At 48.2% G+C, this 26,195-nt stretch overlaps 1 protein-coding gene across 1 annotated transcript; it reads right to left on the bottom strand.

The window, feature by feature from the left end:
* Positions 1 to 977: 977 nt before the first annotated feature.
* On the bottom strand, positions 978 to 7,214 carry LOC119102997 (chymotrypsin-2-like). The gene is made up of 3 exons (XM_037226445.1): positions 7,146 to 7,214; positions 6,831 to 7,063; positions 978 to 1,827 (listed from the first exon to the last, which is right to left on the bottom strand). The coding sequence occupies exons 1-3, from the start codon at positions 7,212 to 7,214 to the stop codon at positions 978 to 980; spliced, it is 1,152 nt and encodes a 383-aa protein (XP_037082340.1).
* Between the last annotated feature and the right edge of the window lie 18,981 nt (positions 7,215 to 26,195).

Below are 26,195 nucleotides of genomic sequence, written 5' to 3' on the forward strand. Positions count from 1 at the left end.
ACACGTAGTTTCCGTAAGGAGACTGAGCTTCGAGCAGGCCTGAACGTTTTACGTCCTCCCTCAGTACTACCTGCCACCGGCTATAATTTTGTCGTGCACTCAGCCACCCTGGCTGTCGAGGTCCTTCGCCGTTTTGCTTTCGCGGTCGAGGATAGCAATTCAGCCGTAAATGGAACTTTAACGCGAGGACACGGTAAGTCCCGAGGGTAACGGAAGACCGCCTTCGTGATTGAACTATCCCATGGTGTTGGGCCGGTGTGCCTGCATTCTTCGCAGCAACAGATATCTTGACATTAGTTGAATGATAGTGTGTAAATGAACGCTTCGGCTTTGTGCATGACAGTGCAAGTTGCGGTGACAAAAGAGGCTTTCGGTGATACGCCGATTTCTAATTACGTTGCTGGGCATGCACGCCATTGCCATTTTTGTCATTTAGTATGGCGTTAAGCAGCTGGCGACCATTAAGATCGCAGAAATTCAGGTCGAAGACACAAAATACATTTTTTACCATCCCTGCCAACAGGTTGTTAATTTTGTAGCTCGTTTTTAGGGCCTATATAGAGGGACGGACTCCACAGAAGGTTCTCAAATGTTTGTGAGGGATGCAGAAAATATATTTCGCAACTAAAATCGAGCACACGTTGACACCAGCCTGAAATGTGTTTTTTACGATGAAGGGGAAATTAGAAAACCACATAGCACATGGGGCTACAAAAATGCCAGTAGCATAGATCAACAAATATAAAACCCAACAATAGACTGAACGCAGGCATTGTGCCAGGCATACTATGCGCCTCTGAGGCTGATTCCGTTATGCTGAGCCACTGTGTCACGTCCCGTACCGTCCCAACTGCTTCCACAACCCCCAACAGCCGTATCCTTCTTGGTGACCCCTCGTCGTGACCCACGTCGGAACACGGGCCGTGAGTGGTCTCCCTCTGACCTCCATAAGGGCCCGTCTCGGTCCGGTGCGGGGCCTAGCCGCAGAGCGCAGCGTCGGCCGTGTTCTCCTGGATCCATGAGAGGACCGACGTGACGCGTGCGAACACGTCCGGAACGTTGGGCCTAGCGCACGGGAAGCCGAACGACACGATGCCGATGAGCGCGTAGCGGTCGGAGACGGACGTCACCAACGGGCCGCCGCTGTCGCCTTCGCAGACGCCCTTGCCGCCGGAGGACACTCCGCCGGCACAGATCATGCTGTCTTTCAGGTGTTGGTTCCAGACCCTCTTACAGTTCGCCTGCGTCCAGACAGACAACTCCACTTCGAGCAAGGTGTTGGCCTGCGGCATGTTGACGCCAGTGCGGCCGAAGCCGGTGGCCACAGCCGAGACGCCGGCGTACGTCTGGCCGGCTTGCGGCAGGCAGACGGGAGCTACTCGGCTGTCGAAGACGATGTTGCGGTCCAGGCGCAGTAGCGAGAAGTCGAACCCAATGGTGACATTGACGTACTGCGGGTGATCCAGGATCTGGACGACCGAGTAGCGGCTCTCACCGTCCGGCACACCGATCCGATGGTCGCCGAGCAACACCTGGATCTGGGAGGCAGTTTTCTCTTCCGTGCAGTGTGCCGCCGTCAGCACGTACCGATTGTTGATGACGCTGCCGCCGCAGAAGGTGCGCGTGCCACCGGGAGGTGCCAGGCCGGCCTGCCACGGGTACTCGTTGACGCCCGTCTCGGTGCCGCCCACGACCCTGCTGCGCCGGTTGACCTGGCCACAGCAGTCGGCGGCGGGCACGGTGATGTTGCAGAGGTAGCCGCGGCCCTCCACGTGGCTGTCAGCCCTGAACTCAATGTCCAGCGAGGTGCTACTCATTTCGGCGATGCTGCCAGTTCCGCAGTACTTGCGTCCATTGATAGAGAGCCAGTCGTTTGCGCATGATGCATGTGCTTCTATGTCATATTCGGGACACTTGATGCGGATGGCCTGGTCTTGTTGGCCTCGTATTATCGGGTAGTCGACTAAGATCGCATCGGGATAATTGCTAGGATAGCCAGGAGATTTTATGTGATATCGACCAGCACGGAGCCGTAAGACATCATTACGGTTGGAAGCCTCGTTAAGCGTCCGCCGGGCGGGAATGCTCTGACGGATCATTGCTGCACCGTCAGAGACTGGCCTCAGTGGCAGATGTGCTGCATCCAGGTATACACCTGGCAGCGGAGACGGTCTTAACTCCTTTACCAACTTTGCAGGCTCTCCCCAATGAGAGGGTAGGGCGAGAGAGCCGCCCAGAACCAAACACCACGTCAGGACAGAGGTGTTCATAACTGGTCGGTGATCTGTGCAGCGATTCAGTCTGCTTATATACCCCTCCAGCCGAGTACAGACGTCAGGTGGCGCATCCGGTGCACTGCCTCCGTTGACAGCGTCCATGTGCGGCAGTTGGAGTTATGAACGCCGAAGATTGGTAGCTCAGGTGTTACATCAATCTTTCTGCCGTGTAAAAAGACATGCATAATGACATTCAAGGCAGATGTGTGCAACCATGCGTCTTCTTTATTGTCGTGCGTTGTAACGGAAAGGTCGTACAAAGACCAGAAGCGTAACATCACAAGTGTTATGAACACAAATGGAATCACTGCATTTGTTTTGCCAGGGACGCAGTAAGTCCTCATGTGGCGGTAAGTATTCGTCTCTGAACTAGATATGACCGTTCCATGCAATGTTGAATCTGCTTGAAGTTTCTGTCCCTTACGTATGTGTGTTACGTCGGCCGTCTTCCTTGTTACACTTCAAGTATTTGATGAAGGTCTACGTATTGTTGATCAGAAGTCGATCGCGGGTCTCCGAAATTGCGGATGAGCTTGCTAGTGTTTACGAAATAGGAATATGATTACACCATGAAGGATTTTTCGCCGCGCGAATTGATATATTTACATTGATAAAAGATTGCAGAGACCTAGCAGCCCCGTCGTCGGGGAATGGTTTGTTGCCGTCTGTGTGACATCATTGTTTCAGGTACAATACCGAAATATTGTAAGTATTTCTTGCAACCGGATCATTCAGTCGTGTCCAATGTGTGTGTGTGTGTGTGTGTGTGTGTGTGTGTGTGTGTGTGTGTGTGTGTGCGTGTGTGTGTGCGTGTGTGTGTGTGTGTGTGTGCGTGCGTGCGTGCGTGCGTGCGCGCGCGCGCGCGCGCGTGTGTGTGTGTGTGTGTGTGTGTGTGTGTGTGTGTGTGTGAGCAATTAGGTCTGCCCGCGTTCGCTGTTGGACGCATTGAAGTGGTTCATCAAATTGTTTGTGCCTTTTCTTGAATTTTTTGAAATTTTCTTGAAAGTTCGCTGTGTCTTTTCTTGAAATTTTTTTGTACTTTTGTGTCAAAAGTTATGGTACGTTGCAGAGGCGCGTTCAAATTACCGATTTTGAAATGGACCAGCTGAAATTTGGCGATCCGGCGAGATGACGTTACTGGATTATTTTACCGCGGTATTTTTCGGCCCGCCTTGTGTTGACAGGAACTGATGCCGTTTCTTGTTGGCTGCTTTTGCTGTTTCCTACCTTGAATCGGTAGAATGCATACGTTTCCATACGTCCCTTGGTATGATATTTAATGTTTAGTTTATGCGGACATCTGATGAACCGTTCAATGTCAGCACGATCAGAAAACGTCTTTACAGCATGCCACGATATAAGGCATACACAAACATACTTTTCACTGTTGGAACTGGCGTGCAAAACTAACCGTGTGGCACAGGGAACAGGAGATGGCCAGACTCGGTTGTCAAGGTCATTGACATTTGCTCAGCAACCAATTTCCGAGTTGTCATTATCATGCGAAGTGGAGTGATGTGTTTGGAGAGCCCGTTGTGATATGAGATGCTGTCTTTCGGGTGTTGCGTTAGTGTGTGGTTGGGTGCGTGTGGGTGCACATGTGTGCGTTGCATAGCATAAACTGTATTTCAAGCCGCTTTAACACCGGCGGTGTTTTCCAGGATCTAGTACGCTCATCTTCCTGCTTTGTGGATCAGTCACCGCTTGTTATGAGTCAGTTGTCGTCGGCGCCCGACGGTGGCTTTGCTTTATTTATGGCCGAGGTCGCAGTGCGTTGTGTAGATACTATGAAATCGTAGATATGATGCTACATCACGCACCCATGACTGTGGTCATGTTGTGTTATCGAGTACTTTACCGCGTGATGTGGCAGCACGATTATCTATGAAATCTGCCAGTCAAATGGATCGGCAAAACATTACGATGCTCATGCGTTGGCACAACTTGGTGCAAAGAATATTGATAGAGTATATCGGTTCAGTTGCTGAAAATATTATAACATTTGGAATATATTACAATACTTCAGCTGTTAGAGCACGCAAAGTATACACCTTTACACGTCGATGTTTTTTACGTGCAGATAGTATAGTGATTGTGTCATAGGTATTTAAATAACAAATCATAACGCAGTAAAGCACCAAACAATTTAATTAGAAGGAGCAGATACTCGGTTTGCAAATTTACGCTGGGCTTTATAAAACATGTACAGCTGCGCTGAGTGCAGACACAATGCCCTTTGTTTGCTCCACACAGATCCAGGTTTACAAGCGTCATCTCACTCCTTCCCGCCAGTCAAAATCTGCCTGTTGTCATGTTCTGGTCACGAGTCGGGATACCCCTACTTCCCCTTTTCCTTCTGCTGCTGTGCTCTTGACTGTGTCGCCGTGGCTGTCGCCGATGTGAACGTGTCGAAAAAGGCGTCAGCCTTGTCCAAGGCGTCTTGAATGCTTTGTCCAACAAGCTGTAGCTAGTTGCGCAGGACATTTCAACCAGCCGTCAGTCCTTTTCCCCTATGGTGACCATGACGTTCTGGAATGCCTCCACGGGCTTGATGCTCTCAAATGAGTTGTACTAAGCTTCATTGTCTTTGGCCAGCTACCTTTAAATGACATCGAGGCGCCGCCTGAGCCCTCCGAGCAAGAAAGGCGTGGACCCTGATATAGTTGGTTAGACGGCATACCACACCAGGGATTGAAATGCACGTCACGACGAAGTGTATAATCATACAGTTCCATTGATTTTACGAGGGTTGGAAAGATGTGAAACAGGTAGACAAATTTAAACTGAACAACTTTTTACGGATGCAAACACCATTGTGCAACGCGCGAACGACCATCATACCGTCGCCATTTCCCCTCCATACAATAGCAGGTCACATCTAGTGAGGCTCGGGCGAGAGGTTACAAAAAATGCAGCACACTGTTGGGCAAAGACGGTAGTATTTCGGAACGCTCGAAGTCGATGACTCATTCTGAAAGCGTTTATCGTGGTTCGTAACGTAAAATGGTCTAGGTGAATTATTATCAACTCTAAGCTTCTCAAAATGCTGCGTTCCATCTGTCAAACTATTTTTAAAAATTATTAATCGAAACCTTGGACATCGACAACGCGAATTGAAGTGCCCGAAAGACGTGGAGAAATCAGGTTTCGGGTAGGTTATGCTAAGTCGTCGGATGAGCCTCCTACCGATCGAAAAACTTACACCAATGCCTGGGGCTTTCAGTTTACCGATTGGCTATGGGTTGTCAAGATTTTTATATGATTTATTTTGTCGTGATAGCCACTATCCACGTCAGTGGAAATTCCCTCTCTGGCGATTGGCTGGAACGGTCTCGAGCAACAGAGACACCCGCGCCATCGGGTGGCAAACAGCGGCGGCACCTGCAACAAATCCATTTTCCGTCAGCCCTGATCTTGGACATAAACGTACCCGGCTCCCAATGGTGGCTCCTGGTTTTCAATGCCTCTTCAGGAAAACTTGACCCTGGTTTCGGGTTCCCGGTGGTTGTTTCTTAACCCCCACTCCTTGTTCCTGGATCCTCATGATTGTCTTGCAAGCTTCGCACCCTGGTTTTCTGTCCTCACTAGTTCTTCAGCAAATCCTAACATCAATATTCTATTAACACCGGATCAGCTGTGAAACGCGGACACGGTCAATTACCTGACAGAAACGTTATGTGCATACTAACACACCAAACAAAGATGACACTCCGAACAAATGTCCCACTCGTGATACCAAAAGCTCGTCTCAAATCTTACAGAGAACTATCTCAGTCTGCCATTTTACGTCATCGTCTGCACAAAGCTTATACGCACAGCGGAAACCGACGTTGCATGGTGCCTACCTTTTGTAAAGACGGTTCAAACCTTTTAAATGGATTTATTCCTGGGGTCCGACATCATGCTAAGCACTATTTGATGCATGGGCTCCGGTTCTTGAGCTCCGGCTCTCGCAATCCGATCGTGCAATCCCAGGTCAACGGCAGAGTTTGGTGGAGACAAATTAGCTTGCCGCAATGCCCGGCATGGAACCGTTCTGCCCTGTGACGTTATCTGTGCTTTAAAGCGGCCCATGTCACTGGCCAAACGCCATGCCTGTCAGGCGCAAAAGCGAGCACCAGAAGAGATTAGACCCCGCCCATGAAAGTTGAGTAGGTTGGAAGATGGGTCACCTGACTAACAACTCTATCGGGAAAGACTTATTTTCTAAGAACTTTCGTGAAGATAGTTAATGATACAGAACACATTTGCTATTGACAAGGAGCGGATGAATATCATAAAACGTACGTCACATAGAAAACACGCTTCGAAACTAGTTCAGCACACATTAAGACCGACCTGAGAGTACCATTATGCCAAGGTAGAAAAAAGATTCGTGGGGTCCCACGAAATACCCACGGCATAACTTACAAAAGCATAAACACCGAACATGACCGAGTGTCGGCGTTGTCTCATGGATGCTGATGTTGCAGTGAAACCATTTACTGCCATACTAGCACTCTCCTTACGACCGGTGTTGTCCCATCATCTTCACCAACCGCCAACAGCCCTGACCCGTGAATCTTGGGGATGGCGCACGGGTTGACGAAGGACGCGGTGTCAATGAGCGTGTAGCGGCCGGAGACGGACGTCACCAGTGGGCCGCCGCTGTCGCTTTTGCAGACGTCCTTGCCGCCGGAGGGAAGCCCACCGGCGCAGATCGTACTTTTACACAGAAGTCTTCTCCAGACCTGCGCACAGCGCCGCTGCGTCCAGACGGGCAGCACGACTTCGAGGAGGGTGTTGGCCTGCGGCACGTTGGCACCAGTGCGGCCGAAGCCGGCTGGCCACAGCTGTGACGACGGAGTACGTCTGGCCGGCTTGTGGCACCCAGCCGGGAGCCACTCGGCTGTCGAGGACGATGGTGAGGTCCAGGCGCAGCAGCGAGAAGTCGAACATGGGGAGAGAGGGGATGCACGGTGGGTTCAGCAAGGTCTGGACGAACGAATAATGGACCGTGCCGTCCGTTACACGGGCCCAAGTTTCTCTGATGCAAGATCTAGGTTGCTCATCCGTCGCCCAGCGGCACTCGAATTTGGGCAGCAGAGTCTGTGCCATGGGGTATACCGCTACCAGCACGTACCTGTTATTAATGACGCTGCGCCCACGGAAGGTGCTCGTGTGCCTGCAGGAGATGCGCGCGCCGATACGGAACAGCTGAGTAGCGATTCAAAAGGTGCTCATAGCGCGGCGGTAGGCGCTCATAGCACAGCGGAAGGTGTGCGTTACGAAGTGGAAGATGTGCGTAGCGCTGCAGAAGGTGTGCGTAGCGTTGCAGAAGGTGTGCGTAGAGCAGCGGAAGGTGCTCGCAGCGGTGCGGAAGGAGCGCGTAGCGCTGCGAGGCAATATTTCTCTCCGGTTGTCCTTTGACGCCCGCCGATTTCAGCGACGGGGGTTGCAGCATCGTCCAGACGCTCTCCGTCGGTGGCATGTCTGCCGGCATTGCTTCCCTCAATGAGAGGGTACTGCGAGGGAGGCACCCAGGAACACATACCAGGTGACGCTGCAGGAGCCATAGTCTGGTCGGTGATTTGAGCAGCAAAGGAGTCAACTTACATAACCCTCCAACCGAACACGTGTGTCCGGCGGCACATCTGGCGCATTGTCACCGTTAACGGTGGGATCAGTTATATTTATGAATGGTAAGAATTGCTGGCTCAGCCCTTGTATAAATCTTTCAGACCTGCAGAAAGACAGGGATAAAGACATTCAAGCCAGGTGTCAGAAGCCATGCATCTTATGTGTTGCCGTGCATTGCGAAGAGCTGCTCATGCCAGGCTCTAAAGCTGAACTGTACAAATATTATGAATTAGAACTGCCCGTCTCAGATATTTGGAACACCGACACGCGCCCGGATCCCGAAGTTTAAGTCCCACTCAGCTCCGCAAAGTCAGCTTCTTAAACGTTTCGGGCGTGGCGAGCACGCACTCGGGTACACATGAACATAACATGGCATGAACGTAATTTACGTCAGGTAAGCTTACCTATGCACTAATTCCACCATTCCTAAATCGAACGTTTACTGCTTAAATTGAATACTTATATAAATTAAACAAGGTTGAAAAACATACAGTGCGTTTAATCAAAATATAGTGGGCTAAATCCGGTGAGGAAAAAATGCGGGTGAGTAGGCTGTCGGGCCTCCGGATGGGCTGCCTAATAACTTACAAAAAATTGACGCCTCTGTGCCGTTTCATAAGTTGCAGCATAGGCAATTTCCGCCGCTGACCTGCATGGCCGCTGCCTGCTCGGACGGTCCACCGTGCTCACACCGAGCGACGGTAGTGCCGCTATTTTCCCGACTACCAGGCGCTCCAGAACGAGCCCCGCGGGATCGGCTGCAGTTGCATCCGATGTGGCAAGGCGATATCCGTTCGGAAAGCCGGTTGAGCGCTGGCCCACCGCTGATGACGACGGCCGCGGCGCCGCCGCTGGCGCAGATGGCTCCGCCGCGCTCACGCCAAGCCCGGCGGGGCTGCCGCTCTAGCTGGCGCTCGTCGGACAACTCCCACAGGGCTCGGCCGCCGTCGTGGTGGATTCGGTTGTGAGCGTCTAGGTCGCGATAGCTGATACTGCCGCAGAGTGGAGGTCGGCACACTCATTGCCGCGGAGGCGTCGCTGGTGTGAGCATGAATGCGTGGGTATGTATTAATTCCATTGGGCCATCCAAGCCGAGTCATCCACAATGAAGCACAGCTATTGCAGCCCGTATCAAGAGTAGAGGCGGTACAACACATACAAGACACAGACACCCATTCACGCACAGACACACTTCGTACGCTCTCACCGCGCGTACGAAACGTTGCTGTGTTAGTTGTGTAATGCCGGCTGGCGGCGTATTGTACAATGCTGGCGCTCGGTACCCGAAACGCCTACCGGCCTCGGTTCCCGGTCTAGGGAGGTGTAGGAGTCTGTCCTGCCGGGTGGTTCGCACATGTGTGTCTCGGCTGAACACAAGCAGATCTCTCAGCACATCAGGCTCGCCGTGCAGCACCGCCCCATGAACCAGGTTGACTATTTGAAGTTGTGTTATATGTCGAGGCGACATCCATCGCGGTTTGTCACGCAGGTTAAACAAGCGGTACAGTTTTCGTAAGTGAATAGGCGCTCTGGCAGTAGAGCTGATAATTTTTTGAATTGCATCAAATGTTATTCTGTGTGCCGTGCCGTAAGCCGCGAGACAGTTTCTGACCTGCGTGAGCGCCGGCGTCCGTGCGTCGGTGGCTGCGTATTTGGCGCCGACGTACGAGTCGCTGCCAAATCTGCCTCGTGCGGGGTGTGATGCCGCCCCCGCTGCCTCGCCAGTTACACAGCCTGCACAGAGAGATGAAAAGCACGGGTACTTACCATGCCCGATATATTGGGTGCACGAATAGGCATCCGGCCAGGTCGGGGACTGATTGGCTAGTTTCTAATAAATGGAATGAATATTTACATACATTTACATGGGCAAGCTGGATTACATGGTCGCACAACAATAATGATCACATTAAGAACAGGAATCGTCCATCCAACAACACAAGTCTACATTTCCACTTTTGCTACTGATGTCATGATATACGGTAGCCTAACACACATATTAGTCATCTGACAATGTTATAAGATCCGTGTAATATGTTCACATTGTAACAACATTCCTTCATTCTACATATACATAATCACCTAACCATATCGCTGCACCAGATATGCCGTCCATCAACAATAAGTCTTCACGGGCCCTTCACGATGCCTAGTCCCAAAGAGCACGCAGGTCTCCGACCGGACAGTCACGAAGCGCCACAGTTGTCTTCTGAGAACAATATCAGGGATTCGCGCACACTTTTCCGTGCGCTTACAGTGAAAGGTCAGCTGTATTATGAATGATTAAAAAGCTACCTGGTACATAACACCGATGAAATGTGGCAAACAATGTTATGTAATTCAACACTGCACATCAGTCATTTTTTACACACAAAACAAAACGGGATCACTTCCTACAGAAATCCGAACAGAGAGCATGGAATAGGCTGAACAAACCCATAGATCGGAGAGCTGTGAGAATTGTTGAAACAGGTATTTCCTCGATACGCCACGGAACAAAATAAGACGGAACATCGGTGTCTACAGCTGGTTTAATGCCTCTGAACAGCACCGGTTTGGTTACTTTCCGCCGAATCGTGTTCCTCCGCAAGCGTGCGTTGTGCAGCTTCGCTTGGCGATTACAACACACCCGTCGGTAGGCGGCCACTATCATCCTAATATGCCCAGGGTGGTGGCTTTCCAAGCCGTACTGGGCTTCTTCTGAGTGACGGCCAAGGTACAGCACGTTACCGGTGCCGATGCAGCAAACGCTCCACGCTCCAGCAAAGGTACGTGCGTGAAACCCCAAGAGGTCCATGGACAGACCCCAAGATCCAATAAGTATGGCGCTCCTGATCCTGTGTACAGCCCTGGAATCGGGGCACATGTCTGCGTTTCCAGCACACGCCGGGCCTCTGTATGGTGAGCCGAGTCCAGGTGCACCATGTAGCGGTGTAGCTCCTCCTCAGCAGTCAGGATCATGCTGACAGCTCTTACGGAGGGAGTCGTCACCCTAACAAGGCTTTCCGCCGCAGGAGGTAATACCAAGATGTGAGGTCGTAAGACCCCTGGCGACTCACCAGTGCTTCTTGACCGGTGGCGCAGTCTACTGTGCACTGCGCTGGCTCTGGCTCTGGCTACTGCGCAGGCTCCTCCTTGGCAGTCAGGATCATGTTGACAGCTCTTACGGAGGGAACCGTCACCCTAACAAGGCTTTCCGCCGCAGGAGGTAATATCAAGATGTGAGGTCGTAAGACCCCTGACGACTCACCAGTGCTTCTTGACCGGTGGCGCAGTCTACTGTGTACAGTACCCCTCGGACGACGAATACAGCCATATCGCAAACGACATTGCCGAGCACTGAAGACAGCCGTGGTCGACAGTCATGGTCGTCCAGTTTATCGAGCGCCGCTCGGTGCTGTCAGTGTCACACGTCCCATCGGCACCCCGCTGACTGGGGCGGTGATCCACAGCCAGGATGAATGTGGGATCCAGCCACGTGCCATTCCTGCCGCGTTCCGGACTGACGCCACGAACCGGTGGATCGGTTCCGGTGGATCGTGTGCCGGAACGTAGCGACGAACCGGCTGGCGCTCTGGTGGTCGTTGCGCCTACCTGCGAGATAATGAAATGATGGAAACGAACGTTATAGAAACGTTGTACTCGGGGTACGGATTTGGAGATCTGTTCTGGTCGTTAAGACCCTGGGGTACTTGTTCTTAAAAGGTCAGAGTGGGTGGTATGGATGTCTTATTCTGAAACACGTAAAAGCAGCCTGCAAGCATGGAGCACATGTTGATTTTATTCCTACAAATAACCTTCTTTTGGATAGCTCGTCGGAAGTCACTACCAGTAGTAAGCAGTGGAACAATGGAACTCATTACATGCATACGCTGCGAGGCCATGGATTACTGTCTTCAGTAATTACGAACCAGCAAACCAGGGTGCTGTTTGCGGCTTGACTTAACACAACCATTTTGTAACTACATGTTGTTTTCGTCAATGTTTGTGTCTGAAAGTAGGAAAAAAATGACATGCGACGCCTAAACGGTGGCTGCACCGGTATGTAACTAAACATTATGTCCATGGTGTATGTATGAACGTCTAGGGCAAAAATTAACAGCCTGACGGAGAGATTTTTCTCCACGCTGATTTGTACAGGCATCCAGGGCTGATTGGTCTAATAATGTTAACATCATTCATATGATTGATAGGTATCATTATTATAGATGATTGCTTAGATATGATTGTCATATATGATTGTTTATATATGTTGATATTCTTATATATAATTGTTTTATATAATAAGTGAAAAGTTTTGGTGCATTCGCTACAAATATATAAGCAGTAGCAACAGTACAACTACTGGGATCTTGGTATGGCAATTCATGCACCGTACACGTATTAAGCCCAGACGAACAGAAAACAATGTCAGGAATATTGGCAAGGCGTTAAATGCACGGTAGATTACACAAAGACACAGACGATATGTATATATGTATATATTATTATACGTGATTGGCCACTGAAAGAACATACCATTCAGACAACAAGTTATTGTAAATGCAATCACAACATCCCTAAGGCACATCCATGAAAACTTCTCAGCTGATGACCTAAAGGGAAGCAGTCAAACAACTCAGTTAAGAAGTCGAAATAAGCCATAAAAAACAAACTGGTGAGCACTGACTCCAACTAGACCATAAATGTTACCTGAAAGGGAATTGTGCGTCCTGACATGGCGCTTCCAACTGACACCATCACCACCATATTCACCACGTTAGCACGACAAAACGTATCTTAGACCAATGTGGATATATTTATGGCTTGCCACGGCCATACCACCACGCAATATCTCCAAGGAAAACATCAAAACAGCGGAATATCTGTCACCGTCTTCAATTACCGGCCCCCTGCAAACTACGCAGGCAACCTGCACAGACAGTTCGATGGCTGCTCCAAAGTAGTGGCGGCTTTCACGCACTGGCGGACAGATCTTATCCCATCTATCCCTGTGTATCTGCTTTTGACACTTACTGAACAAGGCGCTGCATTACAAACGCACCAGACATGGTGCACAAATTGCCCGCTGTCTTGAGGTATGCCAAAATAAATCGGGGTCCAGCAGGTGATCCTGGTGGCGGGCCCTGTTGGAATCCTCACAATCAAGTTATGTGCCCCTTCGGATGCAAGACAGATGTTTCTAAGGTAATGCTTATCCGCGCCATCAAAAAAATGTCAAACTAATGATCTTCTACCGGGGCTGCTTTCCACTAAAGCAGAAGTCACTGCAACTGATACCTATCACCGGCTACGCGGCCTGCGGGAATCTTAATCGCTGGCACGCCTCTCTCTGTTAAATCATTTGTAACAACTGCTCACCACTCAAGTGCACGATGAAACGGTTGACATTGTTAGCTTCCCACTTATCGGCTGGCTTGCCTTGCCACCGTCAAGTAACTATGTAAATAAGTTAAAATACCGTCAAACAAAACTCATCTACCCATCCAACAATTTTCGTCCCAAGTCGACGAATACATTTTCAAAAGTACTCGCCACCGGCATAGGCGACAGCATCAAAGCCACTGCTGCTTTTTCATTATTGTTGTCATCGCTCATCGACGTTTAGAACGTAACCGAAGAGTAACAAAAAATAGGGTTTGTGAAGCGTAGCTTTCTTGTCAGGTGTTGTCGCAATGTCATGCTATAATTTAAAAAAAGAGTTTGGAATCGTAAAATTCCGATGAATTTGGCTTTCTCCCATGACAAGCACTACGCCTGTTTTCGTTTCGTATGCCTAGCTTAATAAGGGGTTAAACGGACGTGCTTCTTTCAGGACGTTGCTCTTAATGCTGCGTCCCCGCAGGACGGCGTTTCCCCCGTGAAACCAGTGCGTAATCAGGCGGAGGAAGACGGAGGCTGAACATTGCCCGCAATACGTAGCCTTATATATCGACGACCAGTTAGATCAGCATATATTTCATCTGATCATATGACTTCAGTTATTTGTCACAAATGACCACAGGAGTGCAACATGCCCGGGTGGCCAGTTGGATACCCTTCGCTCGGGCGGGCGTCAATTTGAGCCCCCCGGGATATCAGAAACTAAGAAAGCTACAGACACCAAATTTGCGGAGTGTTTTGGCCTGTACCTAAACCCACTTAGGCCAAAGTTTGGGGTTCCTAGATTATGGCCTCCGGGTCAAATGAGGTCAAACAAGGTCAATTTCCAGGTAGACGTCAAAAGGACCCCCAGAACCAGGACACCCGATCTAAACAAAGGTCGCATGATCATTTAAGGCCAGCGAACTTGTTTGATCTTTGGAAGGTCATGGTGGCCAAAATTAGGCAAGTCTGCCTTGAGTTTTGCATTTGAATTAGCGACAAAGGTTACACTAGGCAGTATGCTCCTAAAAACCAAAATGTTGACCTTGGTAATTTTAAGTCGATGACCCATTCTGACCTCTGAAGAGTACATGGAGGATGAGTAATGCGGTTTCTGTTATCAATAAATTTGAAGTGAGCACCAGAACTACCCCATGCAGCAAGCCTCAGAGTAATAGAACAGATTTGCTTTGACCTTGGTGTGACACCCAAAAATGATATCAGGTGAATGGAATTTGTTCATTCAATTGTTGCGTCTTCTAAGAAAGTATCTCATAAATATCTGATTTCATCTAACACTACGTTGTTGCATCAGATTGCACGATTCCCTACAAACTGACTTCGCAGGATCCATGGTCTGACTTTGACCCGCTGTAGGTCAGCGATCTTGCATCCAGATTATATCTGAATTTTGCACCTAAATTTTCATCTGATTATTGATAATAGACTTAACTATAACATCTAAATCTAAACTGCATCTAAATTTTTGAAACCAAGCGATCCGCTGTTAAATTGTCTGCAGCTATTTAAAATATGTCACCGCCACGCCGCGCGTTCCCAAACTATTCCCGAAAAAACTTCGGGGGGGGGGGGGTCAGTTTGATACCCACCCGAACGCGTGTTAACATAAGGATATGCCTCTCCGCGTTAAATTTAGTACTAATCCAACCTGATTTTTTAAATAAGCGAAGCGTTGAAACATTTGAACCGTGAAAAAGCGAGGAGATATTCAATTGTCTACAGCTATGTAAAATTTGGCGCGGCTACCTGCGCCGTTCGGAAACCATTCTGAAAAAACCTTTGGGGAGGGGTTAATTAGATCCCCACCCGAATGCGTGTTAAGGAATAACGGTAGGATAGCGAGGGACGCTTAATATAGAAAAATGTATTTTTGGGATGCATGGACAGAAAGATCAGGTGCTCACTAACAAGTCATTGTCTTCAACCGGTGCAGAATATCCAAACTATCCAAATTTTGCCAGGCAGATAAAAGGGGCCATCACGCAGACACGTGTTCGTTTGAAGCAACGCGAGCTACGTCATCAGTAAAATAGGAACACGATCTATTTTGACCGACGAAACTCTTCGCTGATTGCCCACAAATCAGGCCAAGGCAATGTGTCATGACTTCACAGAACCCATCCGATGGCGTGGTTCTGGCGAGGCGCGACGCCTCGCCATTGTCCGCCCCGTTATCGCTGGACATAAGCGGGGTGGGCGCCCAGTGTGCCACGACGCAGTTCAGCGGGCCGAGAAGCGCCGCGGGGGTGTAGGCCGGCGAGTCATCTGACCACACGACCTCTGGCCGGGACAGTTACCGTCCGGTTTACTGTGGAAGTGCTGCGCAGATGGCTGGCTGGCTTCCGTTCGACGAATGTGCGACGAAGAGGGCCGCCCGAGTACCAATTACAGATGCCACAACTGGCATGCGGTTCTGCGAAGTTCGGGGCATGGAACTCGTCGCTGTTTCATCAGGCCAGCCTCGACGGAAAGTCCCAGAATAATAATCTACCTGAGAGCCTTTGAAATCCGGCAGTAATTTAGTTCAAGTAGACCCCAATTTTACACATCGTCTCGAGCCAGAAGGGCTCGTGGGCGCACATCCACACAGCCGGATTTGACCTTGACTTTGATCTTGATCGCAAGCTGGGCGTGCACGACCTTCACTTTCCACCTTTTGCATAAAATCGTCGATCGTTTGTGCTATCAAACGTGATGACTGAGATCTATGTCCTAACAGAAGCTTATGCTGCATCTTTAGCATCATCGAGGCTACCAGAATACACATCCACAGTACAAACCAGTGACACGGTCATGAGCGTAGCCCGAGCACCACGCCCGAGAGCAACCGCTTCGCTCATTCACCTATCATCTTAGGCCATGCACCCCATCACCTCGGGGGGTAAAAAGCCTGCTATTTTAAGAATAATACACTGCTTCAAGTAGAGCCATCAGATGTTGAGTAGTTGACAAGGTTTCAAGAAGAGCCATCAGATTTCCAGTGAAGTTTTAAATTTGGCACACTACCAGAACTGCATCATCAAAGGTTTTATCAAATGTACCTCAAAAATATATCATCAAAAGTATTATGTGTGCTCAGCCGGGGGGCTGTTCCTGTCATCTGAGCATTAGCACCAGGCGGAGCGGCGCTGTTCCTGTCATCTGATCATTAACACCAGGCGGAGCGGCACGGTTCCTGTCATCTGAGCATTAACACCAGGCGGAGCGGCACTGTTCCTGTCATCTGAACATTGACACCAGGCGGAGCGGCGCTGTTCCTGTCATCTGAGCATTAACACCAGGCGGAGCGACGCTGCTCCTGTCATCTGAGCATTAACACCAGGCGGAGTGGCACTGTTCCTGTCATCTGAGCATTAACACCAGGCGGAGCGGCGCTGTTCCTGTCATCTGAGCATTAACACCAGGCGGAGCGGCGCTGCGGTTGTTGTCCCGCTGGCTCATGAAGCTAGGTGTATGGCGGTTGGCGGCAAAAAGATGAAGTAATGCCTCATTTATTGTGAACTCCGAAAGTTCATTGCTGCAGCTGCCCGAATTGAGCCAAATTTGGCTTTCAAACGGCAGTTAAAATGCTTCCATTGCATTAAGTCGTCACAGCATTCTGTCGAACTTCGCGAATTTTAGTCTTTAATTAGCAGTTAGCCCGGAGTTGAGAAGTTACGGCTGTGTCACGTCCACGAGCTTCTGAGGAACGAATGGTGCCGGGCGACCGCCTGGTCAGAGTCCCCATCGGAAACACAGAACTAAAGCCTTCCACTTGCCTCTAACAGCGATGCTTCGTGGTAAAATTCGTTGAAGACTCAGCCCGTAGCGAGTGACAACATGAGAAAGATGGCTATTCCGCAGATTTTTCCTTTAGGTCATTTCTCGGCAGTGGGATATGTGACCCTCTTTTCAACATAAAAGCTGGTCTAGTCGAAGGTTTTCGATGCCCTTTAATCAATAACAGTCTCATCCATGACATGTCAAGCGTTTAATATTGCTACAAATGTATTGGTATGATAACGTTGGCTGGCTGGCCCCATCGACCCAGCAGCACTAAGTCATTACAAGGGATAAGCTTTGTCTGCAGATGCAAACACGTCATGTTATGTCACGACACGCTCGTTCTGTTCAGTTACAAATTTCGTGGCCAGTTGCTCACCATCACCATTTATTACGATGATCTGCAATTGATGACTTTTCTGAACGTGAATCAATAGGATATGCAACACAAATGCAGCGTGTCCTGACACACCAACGGAGCTGGAAGGGCCACGTGATGCGGGCTAGAAAGAAGTGTTCACATTTACACGGATTTTTCTTTAAAAAATGAGTCAAGTTTTACGGAAAACGTGATCTAGACGACTTTGTCCTTGTCATGTCACATGTCATCATACCATGTCACAAAACGTTCTTGTTAACGATCTCGAACGCGAAAAGCTATGGGCGTACTCATGGTCCGGGTATGTTTGGAAAACCGGTGATAGGGGAGTGGCGATGCAGAGCAATGGCGGGACGCCACCGCATGAATACCAGATCACGCTCGAGTGTTCAACGGTAGGATCACGCTAAAGCCAGCGTTCGTGGCAAGGCATTAAGTGGAGGCTCTAGGAGCGTTGCCACTACCATTGGACACGAAGTTTCGTCCCGTACACGCAATTGGTACAATATCGACTGCAATGACGATGGTTGGCTGTAAACACAGCTCGTCATACGACCTCTCCATTTCTATTATGGCTTAAGAACGATCGACGTTTTGCGCCTGATCCTACATTGGTTCTGCAGTAATACGGAACGTCAATAAACCGTCATTGAATTGTGGTGCATGCGTTGCCCAATATGCATAAGTTTTAGCCTCAATCTACACCCTGAAACTATTTTAGCAAATTGTCATCATTCCGGAGAATTTACAGTTGTTCATTGGCACCGTTATTTCAAATGGCGGCCCTTTGTTGCAGTGTATGCAACTAAGGACTGAAGTGATCAATTATTCGACGTCAGCCCCTTAATCACAAATACTGGCACAGGATGAAGATTGGGCCCAGTAATAAAACCCTACGAGACCCTCAAAGTTATGCATTTTTGCTGAGACATGCGTGTGGGAAGTCAAGTTTCGTTAAACCAATGGTTTAGCCCAAAAATGAATACAGCAATTGTAATCCTTCCCCGGACAGTCTGTTTGCAGGAAAAGTCAATAAGACTCTTGGCGCACTGCCATTTGCTTCCCTTAAGTAATGACAAATCACTTTGGGCCATAACATTAACTCCGATAGCCTTGACCCGGAATGACCGCTGCTTAGAATCTCCAACCAAGGCCAGAGCATTAGCACACTGTGGAAGGTCTCACTGCATACACTACGGGTTTTTATGAATTGCCCTACAGCCCTGCAGTAATTTTGATAAAGTCGCGACAAGCCCATGATCTGATTTAACATTGTTCTGGAATGACTTAAACAGAGGCCACGAGCATTGAGAGGCGCGCACAAGAACAGTTTACATCTTGAGACCACAGGAGCTAATGCTACACATTGAGTGTGACATTGGCTCACATTGACTGGTTGGCTTGTGTCACACCTTGAGCACAGGAACATCTGTCACACCCGCATCCAAGCTGGCGGCGCGGCCCTGACATTTTCCACATTGATCGCGCGGACCCGTAAGTCAGCAACCTGACAGCGCGTAGGCACACAACTGTTCGTCAGGTGCAAACAAGCGCGCGACAAGGCTAGTTTAAATTGTTCTCTAATATGTTGAATATTCTGTTAGATGCTCCACAAAGTTTCAAAATGTCACATGCGGCTCCGGGAACGTTTATATAAGGAAGAACAAAACATCACAACGTTTGTTTAGAAATAACGAAGCTTTAATGCTTAGAGGAGTGCTTCATATCTGTGTGGTATGTTTAACTGAAATAGCCACCTTGAAGATCATTCGGTACAATTCACAGCCCTGCCCTTCTAAAGACATAAACCCCTCTAGTTTCTGAGCTACGCACCCGCAAAGATATGCAGACTACTTTGGGAAGACTATTTCAAGGTCCCCTGACATCCCTGACGCCATAACAACGTTTTCAAGATCCCGCATTCCATTAGCTATGCAGCGATTAAGCGCAATAATAAAATAGTTTTTGAGTTGTTCATAGCTAGCGTTCATAGGCACAATATCCAGATATAAAAGACGTTAGTTGGCTCCCAATCAATGCTGTGCGAGGTACGATGACGTAATCAAACAATGGCGTGTTAAAAAGCATGTTTACTAAAATAGGAGATCGCACTGTTTACAACACCCCTTTCCACTTGAACAGCATGCGAATGGTTAATAGTCAGCTTATTTCATAATATCTGGTGCTTGGAACATTCCCTTTAATGACAGCACTGTCAAATGACAACAACGTTTTGAGTCATTCAGTATACCAGAAGGCAATTCTTAGCATCCAAGCTTTCCATTGTTCTGAAGCGCCAACGACTCATTATCACGAAAAAGTTCGAGCTTTGGATCCGCGGCCATCATCACCGGTGACTCAAGGTGGAGCGTGGGAGTGTGGACTCAGAGAGCATTGTTATTATTGCTTGGCATGCTCTGACATTCCGCATCAATGCGTGGCTGATACGTGCCATTAGTGTGTGAGATAAACAGTATGTGAATACAACGTAAAAGGATAAGCGAGGAAAACAAAACCGCATGCGCGCATGAACATAGCAAGGCAGCCGGATTGCACAAAAACGACTTGGTAGCGCGCTTAATGCTTGTCGAATCCAGTTGTGTGACATCCACCGGCAACCCGTTCAAGAGACAGGCGTTCGGCGTATCAGTGGTGTTGTAGTGTGGTGTCTCATCCAAAAAAAATGTTCCTAGAAACATCAACGCGTCATCACTGGTTTGTAACTTTGGGTGCCATGCTTGCTCATCCTGTCATTTTTTCTTTCGTTGGCTACAACAGAAATGCCACTCATGCTTCGAGAGAGCCACGAGAGTACCCATCATTTTTAAAATATAACGTCGAACAACAAACTAGATTACCCGTCACACAAGTTTTGCCATCGAAAACACATCAGCTACGGAAGCATGACATGCTTACCACTTGCACAAACATATAGAAAGTATACGCTATTCGATTCATTTAATCATTTGCAACAAGTACAAAAATGTGGCGCTGTATTCAGCAGCAGAGGTGTGCATACTCCCTGAACGATCTCCTACAAGACACCCGCGAATAACCATTTCTGTCAGCGCTGTTTGTACCATTTAAAGTAATATTCAAATGACAATCGTTTGTTTTTGTGGTCTCCTCTCTTCCCTCATCATTTCTAAAAAGGACGGTTGACGACGCAGGTGAGTATTTTTGTGGCCCAATCATCTAAATGCAAAAGATGAATACAAGAACCCAACATAGTGGGCACATTGGCTTTGGAGGATTAACACCAATACCGCATTAACTACATTTATATGTGCATCCATCCATCACTATAGCTTTTTCAACTCAACCCATGATCTTCTTAACAAAGTGGCACGGACACAGCGGAACAAACTGATGCATTGTAAGTCTAAGATATATTGCAAGCCTATGATACATTCTAAATCATATATGCTGTTGAAAACATATGGTTTGTTCAAGGAAGCTGGTTCCGTTCAAGCATAGCATACAGAACATAATGATGCTTTTTAGAATCCTACACTACATATATCGGCGGAACAAGTTATTGGGCAGTAAGACATCTGTTGATGTCTTCATAACAAGCAACCACGCAACACAAAGTGCCCAACCAGGTTACTCAACAACAGATTGCGTCGAACGGCGCTGTTTTCTGAAATGTCAGTGCACATGAGCTGATTAATATCATGACTCACCAGCAGCATATCGCACCCAAAGGCGCCTGCCACGAACTCCAGAAGCAGCATTCCGCAGCGCCGCGGTTCCAACACCATGCACATGTAGCTGATGACTTCTCTAGCCCCGCAGTCACATCGAAACATGCAACCTTTATAACCACATTTTGCATGCCTTCGTGATGGAGTAACCATCCTCCTTCTTGCACGGTGACGGATTTCAAAGTTGCCTTGCTGTCGATAACGCTGAAGCAGCACGCTACATAGCACAACGCACCACTGACACCCCACGACGAACTCACGGTATGGCAAGCCTCATAACGTTTTGTTATACTGATTGGTTAAGTTTTCAAATGGTTTGTGCGCTGCGTTTGAAACACGCTCGCGAAATTCGCCACATCGCTTCCTTCATGCCGCCTACGGGTCCGTCATGTAAGCCGATGCAAATCCAATGGGGCTGTCTCGTGTAGGCGGCTCAGAGGAAGTCCAAGAGCGGCTACATTCATGAGACGACCAATCAGATGACAGCTGATAATCAGCAGTGGAAGTGGCCTTTTGCAAATAAAGCAAATTGCGCGTTCTGTAACACGCTGTAAGGGCCTGTTCCTTTTAAATTCATCGGATATCTCTTGAAGTGACGAGTAAAAATAACAATTCTGTCTTACAAGGACAGCCTTTCACGTGCTGCTCTGTCGCTTACATTACAGGCAAGTACGCGGGTTCGTGCACATCTGTTCAGCAGATTTATCATTCTGTCGCTGGCTGCTATGTATTTGGACGTCACATGATTAATCGAAATCTTCGGAAGAATTGTGATGAGATCTGGCGTCGAGGCGACAGATGACAATATCCGAAGGTCGTTTATTATCTGGCACCTCCATTAGCCGGCAGCTTCGGCGCACGGCTCAGGCGCGCCATTAAACTTCCGGAAAACGGCGCGTGAATAATGGCTGAGATGCAGCCTGAGATGCAATAAGCACCCTCATCGTTCCGCGCCCCCTAGACCTTAATCGGTGATCAACGGGCACAATCGATAGCTGACCTTGACAGGCGCAAGGCGTTCACCGCACCGCAACAATGCGGCTAGGACAAGGTAAGAATTATAGAATCGGCGTGTACGGATTTTAACGTGTGTTTTTTTTTTGTTTCTCACCCAAAGTTTAGTCATCGGACTTGAGCTTCCTGTGGATGAGCTTCTCCTGTTCAGGCATCGCGTTTTGCGGGAAATGTCATGCGCCGCTACATTAACCTGGGCCCCGAGGTCGAATTATTGGTCTGCGCTGAAACGAGCCGGTCTGGATTTTGTTAGACAGCTTCCACTGGGAGGTCTGCGGCCCAGGCCGCTTTTAAATGTGCAAAAGCATGGGTTAGAATATGATTTTTGCAGTTTGACCCGGTTTAGACAAATGAATCTGGTTGCACTGATTCGTCATTTAAAACAAAAACACTTAACAAGCATAATCATAAGAACACTAGAGCTGTTCCCGTTCCTGTACCTATCCCCTCATTACGTGTGGTCTTAGCTGCCCAAAAGCCATCGGAATACAGTTTCAGATTCATTTCATCTCTACCATAAGTGCGCTTTTTCGCCGATTTCAAGTGCAATCGACAGTCCTGGATATAGCGTTTCATGAACACTGCAGATGACGTCACTTACCGGATCAAGAGGAGCTTTTATGGCAAGCTTAGATTATTTGTCGTTTATACTTAATGATCTTTGTTGCCTTACAGTTTGCATACAACGGAATTAGGTTGTTTATACTAAAACAGCGAGTTGCATCGAGAGGACTGGTGCTAGATCACTGGAAGCCGACACTGGAGAGGCTGCATGACCTATTGCAGTCGATGCACCACAAACCGCCACACTGGAGAGTGACCGAACTGCTCCATGAACCTATACGCCATATCACGATGTTTAGTGGCTGAAACTTAATGACGACATGACATGTCTACAATATCCTAAAGCTGCACAACAGTGCTGCCGAGAGATCAGGTCAAGCCTAATCATGGAGTAAGGTCAAGTCGGACGTGGAGAGCAAAAGTTGCGGGGCGGAAGGCTAGGCGGCTAAAAAGTGTCTATCCCCCTGAAATGAGGCCCGAAATGAGTTTCCCTCCAGATTCGGGCAACTTTCTTATCGTTGCATAGTAAACATAGGGCTAACGATGATGAAAATATATTTGTGTTGGAGGTGGTGAAGCCAATGTTGGGAGGGCTAGAGCCCCAAGATGAGTAGGAAAGTATGCCACTGATATACCTAAAACAAATAGTATTCTCATTTTCTATTAACTACCCTGAACTGCATATTACGTAGAATGCACTTTTAGCCACTACATTTGTTTATAATACGTAATAATAAATCCAGCAACTTTACCAAGCATACCATAAACTAATCGATCGTGCGTGAAATCCGCCTTCTTGGTTCGTCAGTTAGACTCCAAAACTTTCAGATATCATGCAAACAATGTACCTTCACATTTCCAGACTCGAGCAGGGTGCGAAGCATAACCCAACGCTGACTCCAGCCCTCCCCCCAATGGCGTACACAAACCTGATATACCAGGTCATGCGTAAGCATGCGAGTGCAATGCGTGAACCTAGCCCTCAACTCGCAAGAAATTATTACTGTGGTCACACTCCACATCGCGCAAATAGCAAAGTGCTGTTCACCTGTTACGACGTAGCATGAGTCCAGGGTAATCTTATGTTTAACCACTACTGAAATCAGACTCCTGGATTTAAACGCTGCTGACATCAGACTCCGTGATTTAACCGCTGATGAACTCAGACCCCGTAAGCCCATTGTGACATGAGCAGCACCACGTCGACAGACTGCGAAAGGCATTCTGTATGTCCACGCCGCGACTAGCTAGCCGCCATCCTGCCGGGGTGAGCCTTGAGACTGCGGACCATTTGCCTGCGTCACCCGGCATGTGGGACGCGCCAGCGGGAGGCGCGGACACCGCAGTTGTTGCTGGATGGCTGCGCGCGAGGCGCTGCGGTGCCGCCCCGCTGTCGGCCGTGCTGGGCCGTTGGACATCGCGTCAGAGTAGCGCAGTCTGACAGGTGACGCACTGTCGGCACCGCTCCCGCAGCGCAGTGTTGCCCATGGCCGACAATAAAAGCCGGGTTAGACGAAGTTCAGTATATAATTCCAGTATAATGCTAGCAATCCACTAGACGTGCAATAACAGCTACAACTCTACTTTCTACACACATTTGACAGTGCTGTCAGAAGCTTCTGTGAGATGAGGGTAACATGGCGCAAACGCTACAGTAGGAAACGTATTTCAAGTTTTGCTTCTGATGCTGCTGCTGCTAAAATGCTGGCAAAACAGCAAAAAAGTGAATAATTTAATACATTGAAGACATACAACGTCTGTTGGCAAACAATTAATGATAATCGACAGGGAACTGATGGAAAAGTCCTGGGCTGGGCTGGGCTCTAATCAGTGTCCTAGAATTGCCGACTTTGGGTGTAAAGCAGCACCCTTTGAGGAGGAATTTTTCACTCCTTTTCCCCATTTTTATGAATTTTTCACTCCTGCCTGACATTGCATGATCGTACATGCCAAACCCCTATTTCCCTTTCTGAGGTTTTCAGATGTCATCCAAAACCGAGCTCACTTAAAACCACCAAGCGTAAACGAGGCCTCCACAGAACCTGGAAACCTATATCCTGCTCCACCTACATCTGATCATGTCTATGTATGCGCAGAGCAAGGGCGCCAGGTACCTCCTGCAAACTTGTACGTATTTCATGCATAAATTGGATTAATTCGCCGGCCGCCCAAGCACGTTTGATATGCACCAAAGAGTGACCAATTCACACGGAATGAAGGAGACAATTCGAAGCACGGAACTTATTTTTACCGCCATTTTCGCCCTGTTAAACCCTCGTTTAACCGTTATCTTGGTTCATGGCGGTGCTCAGTAATGATAAATCTAAGCCTTGAGAGTGTCTAACTCACCAGGCTACCTGATAAGGCTATCCTGATGCTGCCATACAGAGCTTTGGGACAGACCTGCCGCAGCTAATACAGAAGTGTTTGATGGCAAAATTCTGCCCTCTGGAGATGTTTATCGTGCACACCCCTACTTGTTTCGTATTTTAATCTCGTACGTTGGTGGGCATGATTGATATTTATATCTGGGGGTGAGTGGAATTGGGGTGAGTACCGACTTTTTGTTTTGGGGAGCAGGAAGAAGCCAGTAAGTCTTCTGTGGACCAAGTAATTGCTTGCCTTACTTACTTTTAACACATGATTGGTGACCAGAGTTGGCCATTTTCTGTTTTAATCCATCGAGTTTTATCATAAGACAAACTATGATGGCACAAGGCATGCAATAGGCTTATTTTGTTCCATATTCTTGATTATCTGCCCCAAATTTCTTGAAGTGGTCTCTCATGGCTGCTTTAATTAGACGCTTTCTATAGTTGTCATGGTTTGCTGACCGGCAAATGACTGTCCTGTATATGTGCACTATATTTTTAACACAGCGATACTCTAAGCTGTACAGCAATTGCAATGTGAGTTACATATTGGTATGTAACAAATAGTCAGTCCATCCCATTTAAAATGTGAAGCAACATGCCATACTTTGTCATTAAATATGAATAAACAAGCCTAAATACATGCCTTTGCTGCAGCTGAAAAGACAAGCAGCACTACTGGCATGACCATCTAAAAGTTATGTTATTTTTGGAGAAGAGATAACGTTTTGTGGAGCATACCCGTTACTGCCCTTGACATAGATGAACCATGGCAATCAAAATAGGTTGTTCAGAGTGATTTAAAGTGTTTTGATTTGTGTGTTGTCAACTTTGTCTGATGTCAACAAGCATGCACAAATGAACTAAATACAAATGGAAGTTGAAACCAGCCAAAAATTAGCTTTATCATGTTTTTATCACGAGTGCTGCTGTGAACGGATAGGTGAGTTGAGATGATGCTCAACATATGGCCTACTCCAAGTTAGGTTAAGTTGGTTAAGTGTATGGCAAGAGGCAATAGCAATTGTGTAAGAATCAGTAACTCACAACTGCTGCTGTGATACAAACAGGCTAGACAGGGTGAGATGAAGTAAGGCATCTTTAGGTTAGGCACAGT

The sequence above is a fragment of the Pollicipes pollicipes genome, unplaced genomic scaffold (genome assembly GCF_011947565.3).
Source record: "Pollicipes pollicipes isolate AB1234 unplaced genomic scaffold, Ppol_2.1 Scaffold_5724;HRSCAF=6776_pilon_pilon_pilon, whole genome shotgun sequence".
In the NCBI taxonomy this organism is placed as follows: domain Eukaryota; kingdom Metazoa; phylum Arthropoda; class Thecostraca; order Pollicipedomorpha; family Pollicipedidae; genus Pollicipes; species Pollicipes pollicipes.